General features: G+C 46.3%; 1 protein-coding gene across 17 annotated transcripts in view; it reads left to right on the top strand.

The window, feature by feature from the left end:
- Positions 1-18,630, top strand: part of hdac5 (histone deacetylase 5) — a 92,310-nt gene that overhangs the window by 73,109 nt on the left and 571 nt on the right. For 12 of the 17 annotated variants that reach the window (XM_088622819.1, XM_088622822.1, XM_088622826.1 and 9 more), the window contains 14 exons: positions 845-1,010; positions 2,218-2,351; positions 3,727-3,847; positions 4,296-4,345; positions 4,973-5,080; positions 5,457-5,512; positions 6,316-6,403; positions 7,005-7,124; positions 7,724-7,821; positions 8,882-9,000; positions 10,091-10,224; positions 10,311-10,395; positions 10,881-11,034; positions 11,963-18,627. In XM_088622819.1, coding sequence (XP_088478945.1) covers positions 845-1,010; positions 2,218-2,351; positions 3,727-3,847; positions 4,296-4,345; positions 4,973-5,080; positions 5,457-5,512; positions 6,316-6,403; positions 7,005-7,124; positions 7,724-7,821; positions 8,882-9,000; positions 10,091-10,224; positions 10,311-10,395; positions 10,881-11,034; positions 11,963-12,002 — 1,473 coding nt within the window. In that variant the 3' untranslated portion in view covers positions 12,003-18,627. Of the gene's footprint in view, positions 1-844; positions 1,011-2,217; positions 2,352-3,726; positions 3,848-4,295; positions 4,346-4,972; positions 5,081-5,456; positions 5,513-6,315; positions 6,404-7,004; positions 7,125-7,723; positions 7,822-8,881; positions 9,001-10,090; positions 10,225-10,310; positions 10,396-10,880; positions 11,035-11,962; positions 18,628-18,630 lie in introns of those variants that run through there. The other 5 variants (XR_015930942.1, XR_015930941.1, XR_015930944.1 and 2 more) reach the window with 5 other exon arrangements.

Below are 18,630 nucleotides of genomic sequence, written 5' to 3'. Positions count from 1 at the left end.
TGCTTTGTATATTTTACAAAAACTGTCGATGAGTAAAACCAGATTCCCCTGTTCAACAGACTCTTTTTGTTCATCTGTGAATGGCCATTGCCAGCCCGAGGCTGTGTATTGGAATTATTCAATTATGCTGCTCTTTCCACAGTGGACTCCTTCGAAGGAGCTTTGGGCTGGAAGGACACCAGTGTTCCCTGCTACTCTCCTGCACCACCTTACACAGTGGTTCCCAGTCCTGGACCTGGTGACCCGCAGACCTGAGAGCTCGGCTGAAGCAAAACCCAACAGTTACACAATCAAACCCTTCATTGGCTTAATAATAACATTCATGTGAACTGTTTGTTCCCAGCTCTTTAACATGCTGGCTCTTTAACCGTTGTGCTTTGTAAGTGAAGTAAAATCCTAAACCTGTGACTAGAAACAAAGTGCAAATATTCCACTGAAGCAACTTCTTAGATCAGTTATGGCTTTAATGATCTAATTACGGTGGGAAGGAATGAAAACCAGCCAGTATGGGAGGTCACCAGCACCAGGACTGGGAACCACTGAGGTAACAGGAGACATCCTAGCTATGGGCAGATCAGGAAGATAAAATGACATTTTCCAATCTTTGTTTTTCTTTTCCGATCGAGACTCGAATTCCTCTTTTGGGGATGGCTCTTAAAGTGTTTTTGTCCAGTGCCTTGTAAACCACAGAAAGGGCTCTCTGCTCAGTGCGAGAGCCCGTCACCCCAGCCTCTCCATGATTATTATCCTGTGGGGGATTTTGTGCCCTGTTTGCAGGGGTCCGTGTAGTTTGGACTCATCACTGATCGTCTTCTGGTTTGTCTCCCCCAACCCCCCTCCTCAGTTCTCGGACCAGCAGCACCTGCAGCAGCTCAACGTGTTCCAGGCGTCTCTGTCGATCACGGGCATGCCCCACAGGCAGCTGGGAAGGACACAGTCCTCCCCTGCCACGGCCGGCCTCAAGGGCACCACGATGGGCGAGAAGCCCATCAAACACCTCTTCACCACAGGTAAGGCAGGGGCGGCAGGGGCCTGGTGATAGTCCGCAAGCGCTGGTTGGCACAAAACGATCCACGCCGCTCGCAGAGACTGTAATAACACAAGGATCATCCAGATGACTTTTCACGACAAAATTCCACTCACTGTTATGGTCAGCCTGGGGCGTGCATAGTGCTATGCCATACAGATCCAACCTTTCAGAAAATAACCACCAGGGTCTTGCCAAAGAAGATCACGTGCTCAGTGCTGCAGACTGTGAGCAATCAATCATCCTGGGTTGTTTCCATCTGTTTTCAAAAGTACTCTATGGAGTAGAATTCCGGCTAAAAATTAAACATTTTCAAAGCACAGGTGTCTTGAGTACCAAAAACAATGCAAAATTGTCGTAGCAGTCTAATGGCCTGCGGCTGTATACGCTTTAATTATTCCTTGAGAAATAATCCAGTCAGGAAAAGTGAACTCAGAGGAATATATAATTGAGTGTAAGGCTTTAAAGTATAAAAAAAATATTAAATTCCTTTGCCGAAGTTCCTTATTAGGAAAGAAACATTTTTAGTTACAAGATGTTTATTGCTGTATCAAGTGTGCCTACTTTGGAATCTTTTTAATGCATAGAGCTGTCTCTTTTTGTACTGCCCCTGTTGTATGTTAGAACATAAGGGCATGAGAATGCTTACAACCAAGAAGAGAGTACTTGGCCATCTTGCTTAGTTATGTGCTAGTGGTGTATTGATCAAAGGATCTCTTCCAGCTTCAATGATTTGGTTGGTTAGCTAATTCCAGGCTCCCACCACCCTTTGTGTAAAGAAACTAGATGATTTTGGTGCCCTGTGCCAGGGTGCAAGTCACCTGGAAGGAGGACTGTATAGTCTTTCAGAGAGACATCAACATGAAAGAAAGAACAGTAAAAAGGTTCGTTCCTAGGTGAAAGGTGAAGAAGGCTCCACAGCCGAAACGTTATCTCTTTTCTTTTCCTTTCAGCATGAAATGAGCTTTACCTGTTCCTTTGCAGCCTACGCACGCTGACACAGCCACCTGCCTGAACATGAAAGCCTTACCCTCCTGAAAAAAGTAGCCCAATCCCAGAGTGTGGCTTGTGTTACAGGCTCCCATGTCTGTAGAGGTCAGGATTGGGCCACCCCCTGTAGCTGATGTTTCTTGAGGCTTGCCTTTTGTGCTTTAAATGTGTACCTGCGGTGTCCCCCCCCCCCCCCCCAGGTGTGGTGTACGATACCTTCATGCTGAAACACATGTGCACGTGCGGGAACACTAACATCCACCCAGAGCATGCTGGGAGGATCCAGAGCGTGTGGTCCAGGCTGCAGGAGACAGGGCTGCTCAGCAGGTGTGAGGTAAGGTCAGCCGCCTTTCCCCACCCACAACCACCACCCTTGCTGCAGCTCAGCTGTCAGGTGTCACCCCCTGTCGGACGATACATCATGTGTTTTAGGAGGGGTTGGGGGAGTAGGGTCACCGGGCCCCAGAAAAGAGTAGTCAAATAGTCTTCACAGTCCCAGAATGCCACTGCCAGGAAACCTGACTGGCTGGCTCTGTCCAATATGTTTACTGTGAATTTCAAGATATCTTTCACTTAGAATAGGTGTAGGGTGCCAGCTAAGTAAATTGCCTCTTTTTTTAGTAATTCCTATCTAGGTCAGTCGTTCTTGATCCAAACCTTAGCACATCATACCATCATTTCCAGCTGCAGTCCTTAGGAGTGTTTGGCTCCCGGGAAACAGATTCTGGATTTGTTTGTGTGCTGCATGCAGGGATGACAGGCTGGCAGGGCCTCCTGCTGGAGCCAGTTCACACTGTGGTCCTGCCTGCCGGCACAGACTGGAAAGGATTTGTACCACAGATGTTAGGAAGCTGCTGTGATCAGCTTCACTGCCTGCTTCAGTTTAATAACTCTTGGAGGCAGGGTGAGAAAAGTACAAAATTGGGGTAAAAACTTTCAAAAACGACACTTGCATGTTTCCTTCTGAATTTTAGAATTCAGAATTCAGAATCCCAGCCTGTCCCTGGTCCAAGCTGATTTTAGGTAATTTCCAAAGTTACATTTTGAGTTTCTGATAAAGTTGTTCTTCCAAGTTTCCTAAGCTAAACAGCTTTCTAAGGTATTATCTGTGAAACTAAAGTGGATTCCAGAATCTGGGAGAATGTGTCACGTTTCAAAAAACTGCATAAAACACACATTTTCTACACCTCTTTTGATCTTGGGTTGCAGAACCTAAAATGGAAAACACTCTTATCACTGTGTCAGCTTATGGTATGTTTTTGAGTAAATGATGTAAAAAAAACTTCTCAGCATTGTTCAAAACAGGCTGATGAAACACCTCTCACATGTAGGACTACTGGGACTTCAGCACAGTTGCTAAACAACGATTTCTCCTCTGCGCTCTCAGAGCCTGTGTACAATTCTACTTATATTGAAGGTGCAATAGAACTGAAAAGGGGGTTACAAACTGGAGCCAGCCATTGTGGTTCATAATGGCCATTTGATGAATTGATCCCAAAATCTCATCCAGCCAAATCGTCTGGATGTCAGAGTGTCGGCTACCACAACTGACCTAGTCTGACCAGTTTGTTTCAGACCCCCCCCCAACCCTCTATCTAAGGAGCTGCCTTATTTTTCCTTTGTGACTGCCGCCTCTCTTAATTTCCACCTGTGGCCACTTGCCCTTATCCAAACCCCCATGAAAGCCGCCTGTGTTGTTTCCTGTGCAGAGGATCCGAGGCAGGAAAGCGACACTAGACGAGATCCAGACGGTTCATTCGGAGCATCACACGTTACTGTACGGCACCAGCCCACACAACCGGCAGAAACTTGACAGCAAGAAGCTTCTAGGTACCCTCATCCTATTTATCCCTTTATTATCCTTTTAATTCCTTTTAAAAGGCCTGTGTCTCATGCACATTAGGGGGCTCCGGGGAAAATAAAATTCAAAACACTCTGCACAAGAAGAATAATGACAGGTTACTTCTCTGCTGGGGCGGATTTGTGAAAACTGAAAATTAAAAGCCGAATTGTGAAAATTCAAATTTGCACCAGTTCATGATCACTACAGCAACAAGTGTATTTGTGCTAAATGCTTATTTCAGCTGGAGCTACAGCAGCTATCTTCCCTATTCCCTGTCTTTAATGACAGTCGTCTTTGTGCAATGAGATGCTTGTGTGTTAGGAGAGAGGAAGTCTAGCGAACACACTCTCCGTCTCATCGGGGGTTTGGTGAAGCCTTGGAACCTGAGTTATTCCGACTCCTGACCTTTTACTTGCTTCTGAATTTGGCTTTCAGGTCCAATTAGTCAGAAGATGTACGCTGTGCTGCCTTGTGGAGGCATTGGGGTGAGTGAGTCATGATCCCTTATCTTATCGCCGAACGCCATTCGGGCTCTTAGCAGGGTAATTGTGCCTTGTCTTTTGTGGTATGCGAGCAGTTGCCAGTGTTAAGGTAGTGGGTGATGGTAGCGCTCAGTGGACGAGCCCTGGCGTGTATTGTGTAAGCAGAGGTCTGGATTTGACATTGGCAGTCCAGCCAGGAAATCACTACCCACAGTGCCCCACTGGCCTGAGTGTGAGGAGACCCACTGTGTTGATCCTTGAAAAAGGTTTTACTCCCGGCCCAAGTTTCCCGTTTAAAGGGGAGGAAAACCTTATGAGCTCCTGGCGGTCGAGGCTGAACACAGGGCTGTCCAAGACGGGCAGATTGGCTGAAATGTGATTAGCTTGCTTAAGAACCGTATAGGATGACAGAGGAGAGTATTTTTTTTTTATTTTCTTCACTTCATCCACAAACACAGTCTCCTAAGGATGCTTAATTAGGAATGGGGCCAGCCTCAGCAGCCGCAGCAGAGAAAGGCATTTTTGGCTGTAAAGCGGCCGTGGTTGTTCTAGACTGTAAACAGGTGGGAGGTTGGGTTCGGAGGCAGGCTGCTGCGTTCTCAGCGTGCGGGCTGGTGCTGTCTCCGGTAGGTGGACAGCGACACCGTGTGGAACGAGATGCACTCCTCCAGCGCGGTGCGGATGGCCGTGGGCTGTGTCATCGAGCTTGCCTTCAAAGTGGCTTCAGGTGAACTCAAGGTAAGAGCCTGCTGCCCGCTCCCTGTTTTCACACTCCCACTCCAGGGCTGTGCACTTCCTGCTGGATTTCAGACTGAACTATAGCATTGGGAGGATGGTTTTGCTGCAAGGGCATTCAGTAAGCATGGATACTTTAGAAGAGACCAAACAGCATTTTCACATTCACATCTGACAAATGCTAATGATTTACTGCATGGAACATCTAACACACCTCAGTACTCATCGTGAAAGAACGTTTCCATTACAGTACTCGAAGGAACACAGTTACATTTCCAGCCCAGTTTATTCTTCCCCTGTTCCGATGTGAAGTGCACATTGCACCTGCTTTGGATATTGACGGATTTTGAGCTCGCTCTTCTTGCCTTGATCTTCGCAGAACGGCTTCGCTGTCGTGCGCCCCCCAGGACATCACGCGGAGGAGTCCACAGCAATGTACGTGAGCTCGGGGCAGGGGGCTTCCAGCCTCTAGTGTTCTCCACTCTGGGTCCTTTCCTATGACCACGAGGTGAAGCAGCATAGACCAGCAAGAGGTTCCAGGCCCACAAGGAGACAACAAAAGCTGATGCTTTGCTCAGTATTCATCCTTGGAGAGAGGGGTTTCTCTGCACTTTGAGACACCTTCAGCTGTGGCTGTTTTGTCCACCTTTAGAGCATCTGATGTTTAATTCAATGCAGGGGTGCATTGATGGAGGTTCCATGATAGTAGAATATTAATCCTGTCACCAGCTTGAGTACCAGCAAATTCTGGAGGTTCAAAAATAAAACTTGTTCCTCTCGCTTGCCGTGAGCACTTTGGTGGTTGAGAAAAAAAAACAGGAGATGTATTAAAGAACGCTAACGCACAGGCTCACGTTTGCAGGCTGTTATGTGCAGCTGGAATACGTTCCAGGGCCCAAAACGCCACATCAGTTCCTTCCACACTCGGTTACTAACATCGATGAGTCCTGCCTGCTTACAGTCTGAAGTAGAAATGAATCTTTTTTATGGGAAGATAACACTGTGTTAATACAATAAATAATCCTCCACATGTAGGGTCTAAACCAGGGGTAGGCCGGTCCTGGTACTTAAGGGGGTTGGTCCACCTTTCTCCAGCTGGAGCCATTACCTTGAACTACAGTATAAGCAGCTGGCTCTGGCTCAGTAATTCTTAACTGGTATTGGCATGATATTTTGACCCCCTCTTGCTAAGTCAGCTGTGGATCTCAGCTGATGTACAGCTGTGCATGTGTTCACAGGGGCTTCTGCTTCTTCAACTCTGTGGCCATCGCTGCCAAGCTGCTGCAGCAGAAGCTGAACGTGGGGAAGATCCTGATCGTGGACTGGGTGCGTGAGCGTCCCGGGGGGGGGGGTGACGAGGGTGGAGAGGAAGGTCTGTCGCAGTGCTGCACAGATCAGACAAAGGAAGCAGCCTGTTGCCAACCTGATTGTCAACACCAGGCTGGTGTACTCATCACCCTCAAGCTTTCTGCAGGGAAAAAATGAAATATTGCAATTCATGATGGGGATGATGATGTTGCTAAAAGCCATCAGGTGTAGGTTCTGCAGGGGTCTGCAACTCTGGTCACAAAAAGCCACAAAGGCTTCTTTGACAGGTGTCTTTAAATGGCCCGTGAGTAATCTGGAAAACATGTTTGCATAGTCTAATTAGGCGAGTAATTTGTCCAATTATGTCATACAGAGATCAGGGAGAACAGGAAAAAATAAAAAATAAAAACAGGATCCTGAGACCCACCTGGACACACGCTGCACACCTAAGACTTGGTTTGTCAAAAAATCAGACCTCTGCCTCTTCTTTGTCACATTTGTGATTGAGATTCTTATGTGAAGGAAGTTCTTTGACTGTGTGCTCCAGCATTTTTGCTGTCATCTCCGTTCCACTCCTGCTGGATTTCTGATCCATGTTTATGTGCTGACATTGTTACAGGACATCCACCATGGAAACGGTACACAACAGGCCTTCTACCGCGATCCTAGTGTGCTCTACATCTCCCTGCATCGCTACGATGATGGCAACTTCTTCCCAGGAAGTGGTGCACCAGAGGAGGTAGAGATCCACTCTGTCACTGCACATATAGACAGACAGGCCAGCACTGTCACTGGACAGACAGACAGACAGGACAGCACTGTCACTGCACAGACAGACAGGAGGCTTGAGTATAGTTGGTGATACGGTGGGTGATACCTGGAGATTATTTCTTTGAGTCTTGAAATTTAATTCCAGCTAAGAAAGGAGTGACCAGAAAGCAGACAAATAATAATTCAATTTGATTAAGATGTGTTTTGTTTTCGCTCTTGAAGCTCATCTGTCCATTTGGGTTTTTTTTTGCATGTATTTGGTGCAATGTGAGTGGCAGGTGAGATTGAATACGCCTCATTAGATGTGTTTTTAGGTGTTGTGCATCACATCAACATGCGCTGTTTGGTTCAGGACAGAGAAAGGGTGACTCAAATGTGCAGTCCTTATTAGTCATAGCTGTTTCTGAGGTTTAAATTGTTTTAATTTCCTTAACATACATATTCCTGATGTGCTTTGCTCTAATGAATGAAATCCACATCCACATCCACCCCACTGGAGACACGTAAAAATAAAACTTCCGGGTGAAATATGTAGAAAATAATAATGTGTTGGCATGTGTTTGGCAGGTGGGGGCAGGCCCGGGAGTGGGCTACAACGTGAACATCGCGTGGACAGGAGGAGTGGACCCTCCGATGGGCGACGTGGAGTACCTAACAGCGTTCAGGTATCCAAAGATCCCAGCAGTTTATTGAAAGAAGCTAAAGTTTTCGCTTCAGACACATGGCTGGGGAGTTTTGATCCATGCTCCCACCACCCTTCTGGTAAAGAAGTGCCTCCTGTTTTGGGGTTTAAATGTACTTCCATCAGAGACCATGTTCCATGTTGTGTTCCTGGCATCTTCCACATGGTAAATTCCCTAGTTGTATTTTCTTGCTTTTATATTAAATGTGTTTTCCTGATTGAGAAGAAATAAATGTTGTTCCTCAAACCCAGCATCTTAAGGGATGTAATCCTCACACAAGTAATCGTCAGTGACATGGTTAATTAAGTCATTGTATGTTAATTGGGCAATTAAAATACTGATTTGGTTGACTTCCTACAATGGCTTGCTAAAAAAATGTCACTGGAGGCGTGTCTGAGATAAATACAGACCAGTTCCCTTGTGGGTGGACTGGTGTTTTTGTGCTCCTACTTTAAACTCTGTAACTCTATTTCCTTTCTTGTTCTTGACCATAATACTCAGCATACAGTCATGATGTACCAGAACTGAGACACCTGCATACAGTGACTGATGCACCAGAACTGGGATAGCCAGAAGCTTTATCACCCTGCAGTTCACAACTGGCAGCCCAGTAAAGCTCAGCAGGTGTGAGCCTGGCCAGTACTTGGATGAGAGACCTCCTGGGAAAGCTAAGGATGTTGCAAGAAGTGGGGCCAGCACGAAGCACTCACCCTGCGGTCTGTGTGGGCCCTAATGCCCCAGTATAGTGAAGGGGGCACAGTCATGTAAAAAATGGATGCTGTCCTTTGGATGAGATGTAAATCCGAGGTCTCCAGACTCTGATAATCCCCATATATGAGCGGGCTTCATCACTGTGTTCTCCTCCCCACTGATATCTGATATGTGGTGAGCACACTGGCACACTTTGGTGGTGGAGGGGAGTTCCCATTACCTGTAAAGAGCTTTGAGTGGTCCAGAAATGTGCTTATTATTATTCTGAAGACCAGCCAGGACGGGACCTGAGGCCCAGTCTTCACATGGCTGTGTATGTGTCTCTCTGCAGGACGGTGGTGATGCCCATTGCCAATGAGTTCTCCCCGGACGTGGTTCTGGTGTCAGCCGGGTTTGATGCAGTGGAAGGGCACCAGTCTCCGCTGGGCGGCTACTCCGTCACAGCCAAATGTGAGCCTCCCCAGCACAACCGTAGTTCAGCTATGTTTTATCATTCGTATCTTGATAGGCCTCTTTGTTGTTGAGGAACAAATTACATTCAGATTGAAGGAGCCAGATCATTTACACAGGATCCTGCGTACGGATGTGTTGCATGAGGACCAAAGAATCTGAGTCATTCCAGCACTGTTTAATGCTAGGTATTCAGTGTGAGGGTTGATGCATCTCCTGGGGGCTCTTTTTTTATTTTTGATCACGTGTCCTGATAAACTTGCAACTGGGCAAGTGGCCAGTGCTCTTTTTCCCAGTTAAATATACAAAAACTCTGCTGGTTGGGAAGCAAAGTTTAGCATCACAGGCGCCAACTGTTCTGCCTCGTCTGTCCCTCAAGCGCAGTTCACAGGTGACGCTGGTCACTGATCACACATCCCAGAGCCTGTTTACCTCCTGTTTCAGGTCTCCAGTTTCACTGCTTGGACTGGTTTCCTTTAGGCTGTGGATTTAATTTTGTGATTAAATGATATGTGTCAGACAGTTAGTCTTTTTACCAGAATAGTGACATATGCAAGTTCAATAATCACAGTATTTAAAATCATTATAACTATTAAATCATACTAAATTCTAAAGGCACTTAATAGATTTTCAGTTAATTGGGATCTAGCAATCCAGTTAATTCACTAACTGCTAATTACTATATAGTAGGTGGTAGAAGGTTGAAAAACAAACACTAAAAATAAAGCACATTTCCCAAAGTTGAGATTTGACTGACTTGTCTGGCAAATCCAGCTTTTGAGGGTTTTTCTGTGAAGAGCACTGCCACCTGGTGGTGCATCATTGATTTGCCTTTGAAATCTCCTCATCATTATCGATGGAGGCCACAAGGACCAGTACAGAAGCCTGCAGGAGGGCATGATTGTGCAAGACAGTTTCTGCAAGATTCCGCAGGACAATCAGGGTGAATTGTTGTTGAGCAAGGTGCTTTACCAAATTGCTCCTGTAAAAACATATAAATGAGTACATCTCCGTGGTGCAGTGGATAAAAGCATCAGCCAAACAAGATGAGTGATCAGCTCATTAGATCGTCTGTTTTTTCCCCCCTTAGGTTTCGGTCACCTCACCAAGCAGCTGATGAAGCTGGCGGGGGGTCGTGTCGTCCTGGCGCTGGAGGGGGGTCACGACCTCACAGCCATCTGCGACGCCTCCGAGTCCTGTGTGTCCGCCCTCCTGGGCGAAGAGGTACGGGCGTCTCCGGTTTTCGGCGCCCTTCCCTAGCGCCGGCGTCGTTCCCCGTGCCTCATCATCTCCTCCTGCTTCTCCCGCAGCTCGAGCCCTTGCCAGAGGACACGGTGCAGCGGAAGCCCTGCCCGAAGGCCGCGGCGTCGCTGGAGAAGGTCATCGAGATTCAGAGTAAGACACCTCGGGTCTCGAGGGTCTCCGGCGCAGGAGCAGGAGATCGGAGTTGGCAGGGACACCTGCCATTTATAATAATAATAATAATAATAATAATAATTTGATATAGCGCCTTTAAAGGTGGCTTCTCAAAGCGCTTTACAGAATGACAACAACAATAAATAAGAAGAATACACAAGATAAAACACAATTGCAATATATAGAGGAGACCGTGGATGGTGGTACTAAGAAAAGCAGGGGTGGAGAATGGAACAGTTAAGTCAAGGCTTTTCTAAAGAAGAGGGTTTTGAGTCTGGGTTTGAAGGAGTTTAGAGAAGGTGACTCTCGGATATCCTTGGGGAGAGAGTTCCAGAGCTTGGGGGCATAACAGGAGAAGGCCCTGTCGCCCATACAATGTAGACGGGCTTGGGGGGACATTTAGCGCTGCACAGAGCCGATTCTTCCACGTGACCTTTGCCCTTTTTTGGGGGGTGGTCTTCCAGCTAAGCACTGGAAGTCAGTGCAGAGGCTCTCCGCCACCGTGGGCCAGTCTCTGCTGGAGGCCCAGCGGCGAGAGAAGGAGGAGGCCGAGACGGTGAGCGCGATGGCGTCCCTGTCGGTGGACACGGAGCAGGGGGCCAGCCAGGAGCCCAGCAGGTACCGTCTCCTCTGCCGCCGCCCTCCCGGCAGGGGGTTTATTGAGAGGGGAGCTAGGCCCCGGGCGTGCCATGAGGAAGCTGACCAGGGTGGTTGTGGGCAGGCCTGGCGTTTTGTCGGGGTATTGTAAGAGACTGTTATCCGTCCCCCAAAAGACACCCTCACCCTCACCAGAGAGTGAGCACATGAAAAGAGGAGAGGCTGCCACTCTTGGAATGCAGAAAATGATCACTCAGGTGTCCTTTACCTATTAGTCCCCATTAGCAATACAGCCTGGGGGCCGACCTTATCAGCAGCTTACTTACTGTTGATTGGACCGCAGTGGAGCAAAGCTCGTCCCGTATTGGCTACGTTTCTTGGCTGTCATATTAAAGGGCCTTAGCCTGAAGGATGGCACACGAAACAATACACTTTATTAATCCTCAAGGGGGAAATTAAGTTGCGAACACAGCTCATAGATGGTAAAAGAGCATAAAAACACTACACGGATATGACAATTATTCCAGAACACCCATATAATGTGATATACATTGACATTGATTACACCCTGCAGTGCACTGTTCTTAAAGCAAGGACGGTAGAAAAAGAGGAATACTGCTCTTTCTGACCATTGATTGGACATGAATGGGCAAATGTGTTTGAAGAAATTGCCTGCTTTTAATGTGAAGGACTTGAGAGAGTGTGAACTGGTGTTCCGAGTTTGAGAACGCCCATGCCAGCAAAAGATACCCAAAAATCCTGACGGGACAGGCGAAAAGAAAAATAAATGAAAAAGAGAAATGGTTCGTGTCCTGGGTGAGACTCTTGTACCCAAATGGCTCCAGTACGATACCCAGCTCTAGACATGGGTGCAGATGTAAGGCAGCGTAGGAACAAAGCATGGGTCACGCACAGCAATGATTAGCGATCGTTCGGTTTGGGTTCGCAGGCCGCCGGAGGAGCCGATGGAAGACGAGCCGGCGTTGTAGAGAAGCCCCCGTGATCATGGACTCCATCCTCGTGAGCCCTCACTCCCCCATCACTGTCCGTCCCCCCCCCGCCCCACACACACACACATTTATCCATGCCTGGTGACCGCCCGCGCTGCCCAACGGATACGGAGCGGGCGAGAGAGGGGGAGGCAGACGGACAGGGACGGACGAGTGGGCGGGAAGAAGCAGGACGTTCGCCCCTGCCACCATCTCCCCACCCCCACCCCCAGGGACGGAGAAGGATTTGGAGAGACCGGTAACGCCAGTGGCGGAGGGGGTGGGTTATATTTTTAAACGCAGAGAGATTTTACTGACAAAAAAGAACCTATTTTTTCGTACATTTGACGACGACAACAAAAAACAAACGCAAAACAGGACTTTGGTCCTCGTAGGAGAAGTGAAGACTGCATTTTCCGACTCCAGAGAACAGATGGAGTTCTTCTTTCTTTCTTGTGAGTGGGTGTAAACCGTTTTGTTTTTGTTTGTTTGGTCAGATCCGATAATCTGGAAGGAAGCACACACACACACGTGTCATTTTCTTGTCGATGTATTTCTTATCTTTCCTCTTGGTATTCAGGGCAGCAGCAGGGAGAGCTGGGCAGCAGGAATCACCTCCTTCCTTTTTTAAAAACCAACCAACAATTCTAGGCTGGGAGCCGTGAGCTTGTGTGCGAGGGAGAAGGGGAACTGAGCTTGGGTTTTAAGCGCGAGATCACACTCGGCCTGGACATCTCACAGATAGAGGGGTGTCTGGGGCGTCTCCATCTTTGGCTCTCTTGGCAGACCATCACACTCTCATTAACAGGCACTAACCCCCGAGAAGGAATGTTTTTCCCGAGTTTGGAGGCGAGGAGAGGATCCGAATTCCGTGTTTTTCTTCACTTGAGGGCTGTGTACAAGGAAGATCAACCGAGCGGACAGGAGGGAGTAAAGGGGACTCTGACCCTGGAGTGTTCGAATGACACAAGAGGAACTCGGTGCCTTTTTAAAAAAAAAAACACAACAGGAAAAGAGAAAATCCACACACTTGTTACACTCATGTACGTTAGTGTTTAAAAATGCCTTAATTTCCTTAAAACCCGTGACTTTCGCAGTTTGTGTTCGAACCGACAGATTGGTAGGGAAGATTCTTTCCTTTCTTTTTTTACTCCAGGAAAGTTTTCTAGCCCTCTCCTGTCTTATTTTCTCCTCGGTTTAATGGGAATGCTGGGAGTGAGATCCTCGAAGGGTCAAAGGTCGTCTGTGACCTTTGAGGTGTGTGGGGAGGGGGGGAGGTTGACAACCCCCAGCTTCGCCCCTTTTCTGCTTCCTGTTTGTTATATGTATCTCCCTGGAGTGGTAGTTCGCGTGGCTGCGATGCGATGACCAGTTCCTGTCATGTCTGTCCCTGTCTCTTCCCCGGTCGTTCCAGAAAACAGTTATCACCAAAACCTTGTTGCTTTTCGCTGACACAGTACTTTAAATCCAACCACGTTATTTTAGACATCAACGGTATTATTTGACGTTGAGTGTGTGTACTTTGCATTTTTTTGAAGATGATGGTGTTTCCGTTTGTAGGTTGAAGCTGGGGGTTTCCTTGCGATAGGCAAATGAGTACTGTACTAAAAATCAATACATGTATCTGTCCTGTCCCAGTGTTGTTGAAATCCAGAAGCTGAAGAGATGTACTTAATTTTTATTCTTAGGGGCTTGATTTTTAAGACAGGGGCTTTGCAGAGTCTATTTTGATGGCTTTGGTCATGGCAGTTTACCCTTGAACCCTACTGTTATTATTAAAATATTTTTCATGTGTTCTGGATTTATGGTTTTAGAACTAGCAAGCCGGGCAGGAAGTCCAGTGAGGTGCAACGCTAGCCTGGGCTCCCCTCTGCAGCGGTAGCTGTATATTTTTAGTTCCACTCTCTTGCTCCTTGGGCTTAGGAAGGGGGAGCTGGACTTTGGATCTTGCTTTAATTGTATTATTTTGTGGGAAGTGATTCTCCACCACCCTCATTTTTCCCGGCTTGTTCTTTCAACACAGTTCCATAAATTTCAATAGAGACGGACGTGAACAAGGATCAATTAGGGGAGCAGACATCTTGCCTGGTCTACTGTGGGAGGAATCCAGCACAGTGAAATGGGCTGGACGCACACACACACAGAATTAAAAGGATTGGGGATTTATTTGTGCAGCTGTAATGGAAGAAAGAACATTTCCAGTAGTCTTAACAAAAATGCTTGAAAGCCTCTCTGAGTGTGGTGGGTGAGTGAGAAGGGGCAGGTTCTGTTTCTTACTGGCATCAGAACTCATGATCACAGCAAAGTAAAAAGTGAAGGCTGAGACTCGGTGCGTCTTAGTTTAGCTTTCATTGATTTTTTTAACGTATTATTGTTTTTTTTTAAAGTTCAGTCAATAACTGCATAATATATCTGATCGGTGCAATTGCACCAGGCCCAAAACGATTGGATTTGTGTGAGAGGTGAACTAGACCGGCTGAAGCAGATTTGCTAAAATTGCTCCTCAAATTCCACACACACACACATGCATGAAATAGTGGATAGGTTAAGATAACCATACTGTGCATACCTATATACTGTGTACACCATTTTCAAGAGCAGTTTAGTTCTTTTAATGCTGCGTTTTTCCAGAATTCTCCTTCGTGTGTCTCAATAACATATATTTACAGGCGACTTTTCACCCGTTTCTGTGGGTCCTGATCTCCAATTGACACATACAGCAGCCCCAGCAGAGGAACGCAGTTTGGTCATTAAATCCATCTTGAGAGTTGAGGGATGCCAAGTGGCCATCAGGTGTGCACTCTGCCAGTGGTCCTTCTTGATACCTGTGTGCAGGAAGTGGCTGGCTCCTGGGTTTTGGCAGTGCTCTCATTGGCTGCTTCCCTTCCAGCTGTGTGGCCTTTCTGACCCACCCCCTCACATGTGGAACACGACGCTGTTCCAATAGGCTGTTGAATCAGAGCACCACTGACTTGCTAACAAAGAAGATGCTGATGCATCTGCCTGCCTGCCTGCAGAAAAAGTGGATTTTGCCAACACTCTCAGTGCAGCAGCAGAGCACCTGAACCCCGAAGAGCTGTTCAGTCATGAGCCCCAGGCGGCCGTCTGCCCCTGCGGTTCCTCTCGTACAGAGCAGGGTCACAACTGCAGCAGGTCCTCATCAGGAGGCTGCAGACATCCTGTCTCACCACGGAGTGACCCCTGCTCACATTCCCTGTTAGTGGGTGACGTTCTGCGGTTTCAAGAGAGTTTTTTTTCAGTCTGCGTGGGCACGTCCAGGTTGTTAACACAGAAGAAGAGCCTGGAGTTTTTCAGGAAATCCTTTCCGTGTGTGTGTATACATTATGTCACAGTAACTCGCTGTTGACAGTAGCTTTACTGTAGTGCCCACGGTATTTTACTATTCTTCAGTAAATATGTATATTTATTAATACTTCATATGTTGTGTATACAGGTATTAGTGATCTCCAATTCTTGAGGTTTAAAGGATATTTGTATATTATTTTGTAATTTGGAAAGAGGTCTACCCTACACATTGTGCCCTTCCACTGTTCTGATTTATACAATGAACATACACTGTGGTTGGATTTTGAGCGTGTAGCTGTCTTCTACGGTATATTTTACATATGTTTATTTTCTCTTTCTTGGTTATATTAAATGCGGAAATTTCAGAAATTTCTAAGCACATTCCGGAAAGTTTGCGTTTTTTCAAATGCTATCCTGTTAAAACATAAAATGATGTAAAATGTATATATATACATGTGCAATGCACAGCATTTTAGCAATCTATAACTGTGAATATTATAGATGGAAATCACTGTCCCTTTTCTATTTTTATTTTTTCCCTCAGCTACATTTTTATTATTGCATTGTGTACAGTCCCACCTTTTGGTAAAACAGTGCAATTGCAGCAAGGATCTTAAAGGGAATGTTGAGACAAAATAATATTGTATTTTAGGATGCGTGTTCTGAATCTTTTTTTAACTTTCATCCTCATTCTTGACTTGTAGTTTCATCCTTTTGAAAGACATTAAAATAACAATACAGAGTGAGAATGGCATCAAGCTCTTCCAGGTTCAGTTAACTCTTGCCATGCCATTGAAGGTGTACGCTTCGCTGCAGAGTGCTGAACGACATGGTTCACAGAAGGGGGTGTCATGGAAGGACAATGATGCCTTAACACATTCTTCAAGAGACACAGCTGCAGACTTGATTCGCAATAGGGACTTGTGTTTCTCATTTGATCACAGCAATATACTTGGACAGTTCTAGGATTTGTTTTTTGTTCTGTTCAACTTTGCTTTTCCCTTCCACTTGGTAGTGATTTTGTTAAACCCCCCCAAAAAAGCACACGTCTGGAAAGAGTCGTATCTAGGAGGAGTGTGTGTGTGTGTGTCTCTGTGTGTGTGTGTGCGAATCTCGCACCAAGTCTGTCCTGAGTGGCTGAGTGCCAGCAGCTTCTGACCCCTTTCACACCTGTCCAGCGGCACAAATCGCAGCTCTGTCCTCTTCTGGGCAGAAGCCCAAAGAACCCAGAGTTCTCCACGGCCCTGGAAAGCCACAGCTCTGCAGGTTTTGTTAACTAGTTACCAAGGACCTGGAAACCATGTCAAAATATACCATTGGTGCAAATAATGGTTTCAGTTATGTCACTCGTAGCACAGGTGAACCCCAGACACCCTTGTGGCTTCCCAGGGCTGAGGTGCCAGACTCGATTTTATACTCGACATTAGCTCCAGAGCAATTGGGGCTAATCAGCACTATGCTTGATTGGATTATACAACCTGTATAGGCAGTGATGAATGGAATCATCTCCTTACCAGATCTTCTCTTTAAGCTGCTGGAACTCCTTTGCTTAACCTCGCTGTTCCAGGGAGTACCCTTCTGGAATTTCTCATGAAAGAGAAAGCTAAGGTGACAACCTAGTGACTTCTCCACTGTATGTCTGGGCAGTGTATCTTTGCTCTTCAGTCTCTGCCAGGGCACTAGATTCTTCCTGCTGTGCAAGGATGAGGCCTGGGCTTGTGCTCTGAAACCAGGGCAATTAAAAGTGGTGTGCGACAGGCAGATCTCGTCTTGGGCTTCCTGTGCGGTGAGGTGGACATCTTCATGTGGTATTTTTTTCTCCTGCTGGATAAGACTTTATGACCTGAACACTAAAATGGAGATCTGGTGTTGTGCAGTGGAGATGGGTTGGCATTGCTGAAGGCAGCCGGCATTGGGATTTCTCTGTGTTTCCTGTTGGGACTTCCCTGGCCCCCAGCTGCGAATACCTAGAGGGGTTAAGGATGCAAGTGAAATTCGGAAGTTGCTTTTCTTTTCCTGCGTGGGGTTGCTCCTTCTGTACCGGTACTAAAAAGGGTGACAGTTTTAAACGTGCGAGAGACAGAAGCTCTGTCCCCTGGTTGGAAACTTAAAGGCACACGTAATGCATACACCTTATGCACCTGTGCCTCTCTTATTGATACTTCAGAACTGCACTGTGTATGTGTATGGATTTACTGTATATTATATATAAACTATATAGTGTAAACACACAAGTATATTTCTACAATACGACGTGTATAACACAGTTGGTTCACCTGTACCTGTGCAATTCACCTGATTTCACATCACTACGAGTTCGCCTGTGCCACCTTCCCTCGTTGTTCTGAGTTCCGATGTGCCTGGGTCTAGCAATACAACAAACCACCCACAAAGAGGAAAGTGGAGACATGTCTGCTTTCCATTATTTTTTTGGGGGGGGTCTTTGCTAAAGTTGTGGCAGGTGTATTGTTTTCATTGTTGTAATAAAGGCGATAAGGACATACTGCATTTCAACACTCCTCAGCCCCCTGCAGGGTGAGAGCCATATTACTGGAGTGCTTTTGGGGTTGGGGAGAGTACACGCGTGACTTTCCAAAGGACTCTGGGGAATGGTGCACTTTGCTTGTGTTGTCCCAGCAGGGAGAGCACAGCCTCTCAGGGCTTCTAAAGAGCACAGGTTAAATCGACACACTGTTTTGCCAGCTCACGGTCGCTGCACAGTACTCATGTCAAAGCGCACATCTGTACTGTAGAAAAGTGGAAACATCTGAAAAGTCTCAGACAGCTTTCAGTCTCATTGGTCTTTGGTGCAGGATGGCAAAAAACAGAACTACGGAGCTACAGCTTTGTGGAGCTGTTTCTTAAAGATGAGCAATCAGAAACTGTTTGTGCCCATAATTTATTTTGGGGTTAAAAAATAACACACCAGAGAAATGTCTTTTATTATTATTCAGTTAATGAAATGGGTTGGATGAATTCTCAATGTTCTTTTTGTAATCATGAACACATTCAGTGGTTCATGGGGTTGTACTGCGAACATTGTCGATGCTAAATGTTCTATCGAGTCGAATTTCGAGTGCGTGTTCTCTAGTGGTTGATGATCAGTATTGTGTTGTAGAAAATGTTAATTTTGTCACTTTTCATTTGGTTTTTTGATTTTTTATTTTTTGGAAGAAAAAATAACAAGACACTCCTTTAAAAACAAAAAAAAAATCTTGTATCTTATCTATCTGTTCTCTCTTAAATGTTTGAAGTCAAGTATTTTGTATCATGTTATAACATTTGTCTTTGTGTAAATAAATGACATTGTTTCTGCCAAGAG

The sequence above is a fragment of the Lepisosteus platostomus genome, chromosome 28, assembly GCF_059453375.1.
Source record: "Lepisosteus platostomus isolate fLepPlt1 chromosome 28, fLepPlt1.hap1, whole genome shotgun sequence".
NCBI lineage: Eukaryota > Metazoa > Chordata > Actinopteri > Semionotiformes > Lepisosteidae > Lepisosteus > Lepisosteus platostomus.
The sequence above is the reverse complement of the archived record's forward strand: the minus strand, read 5'-3'. Positions and strand labels throughout refer to the sequence as shown.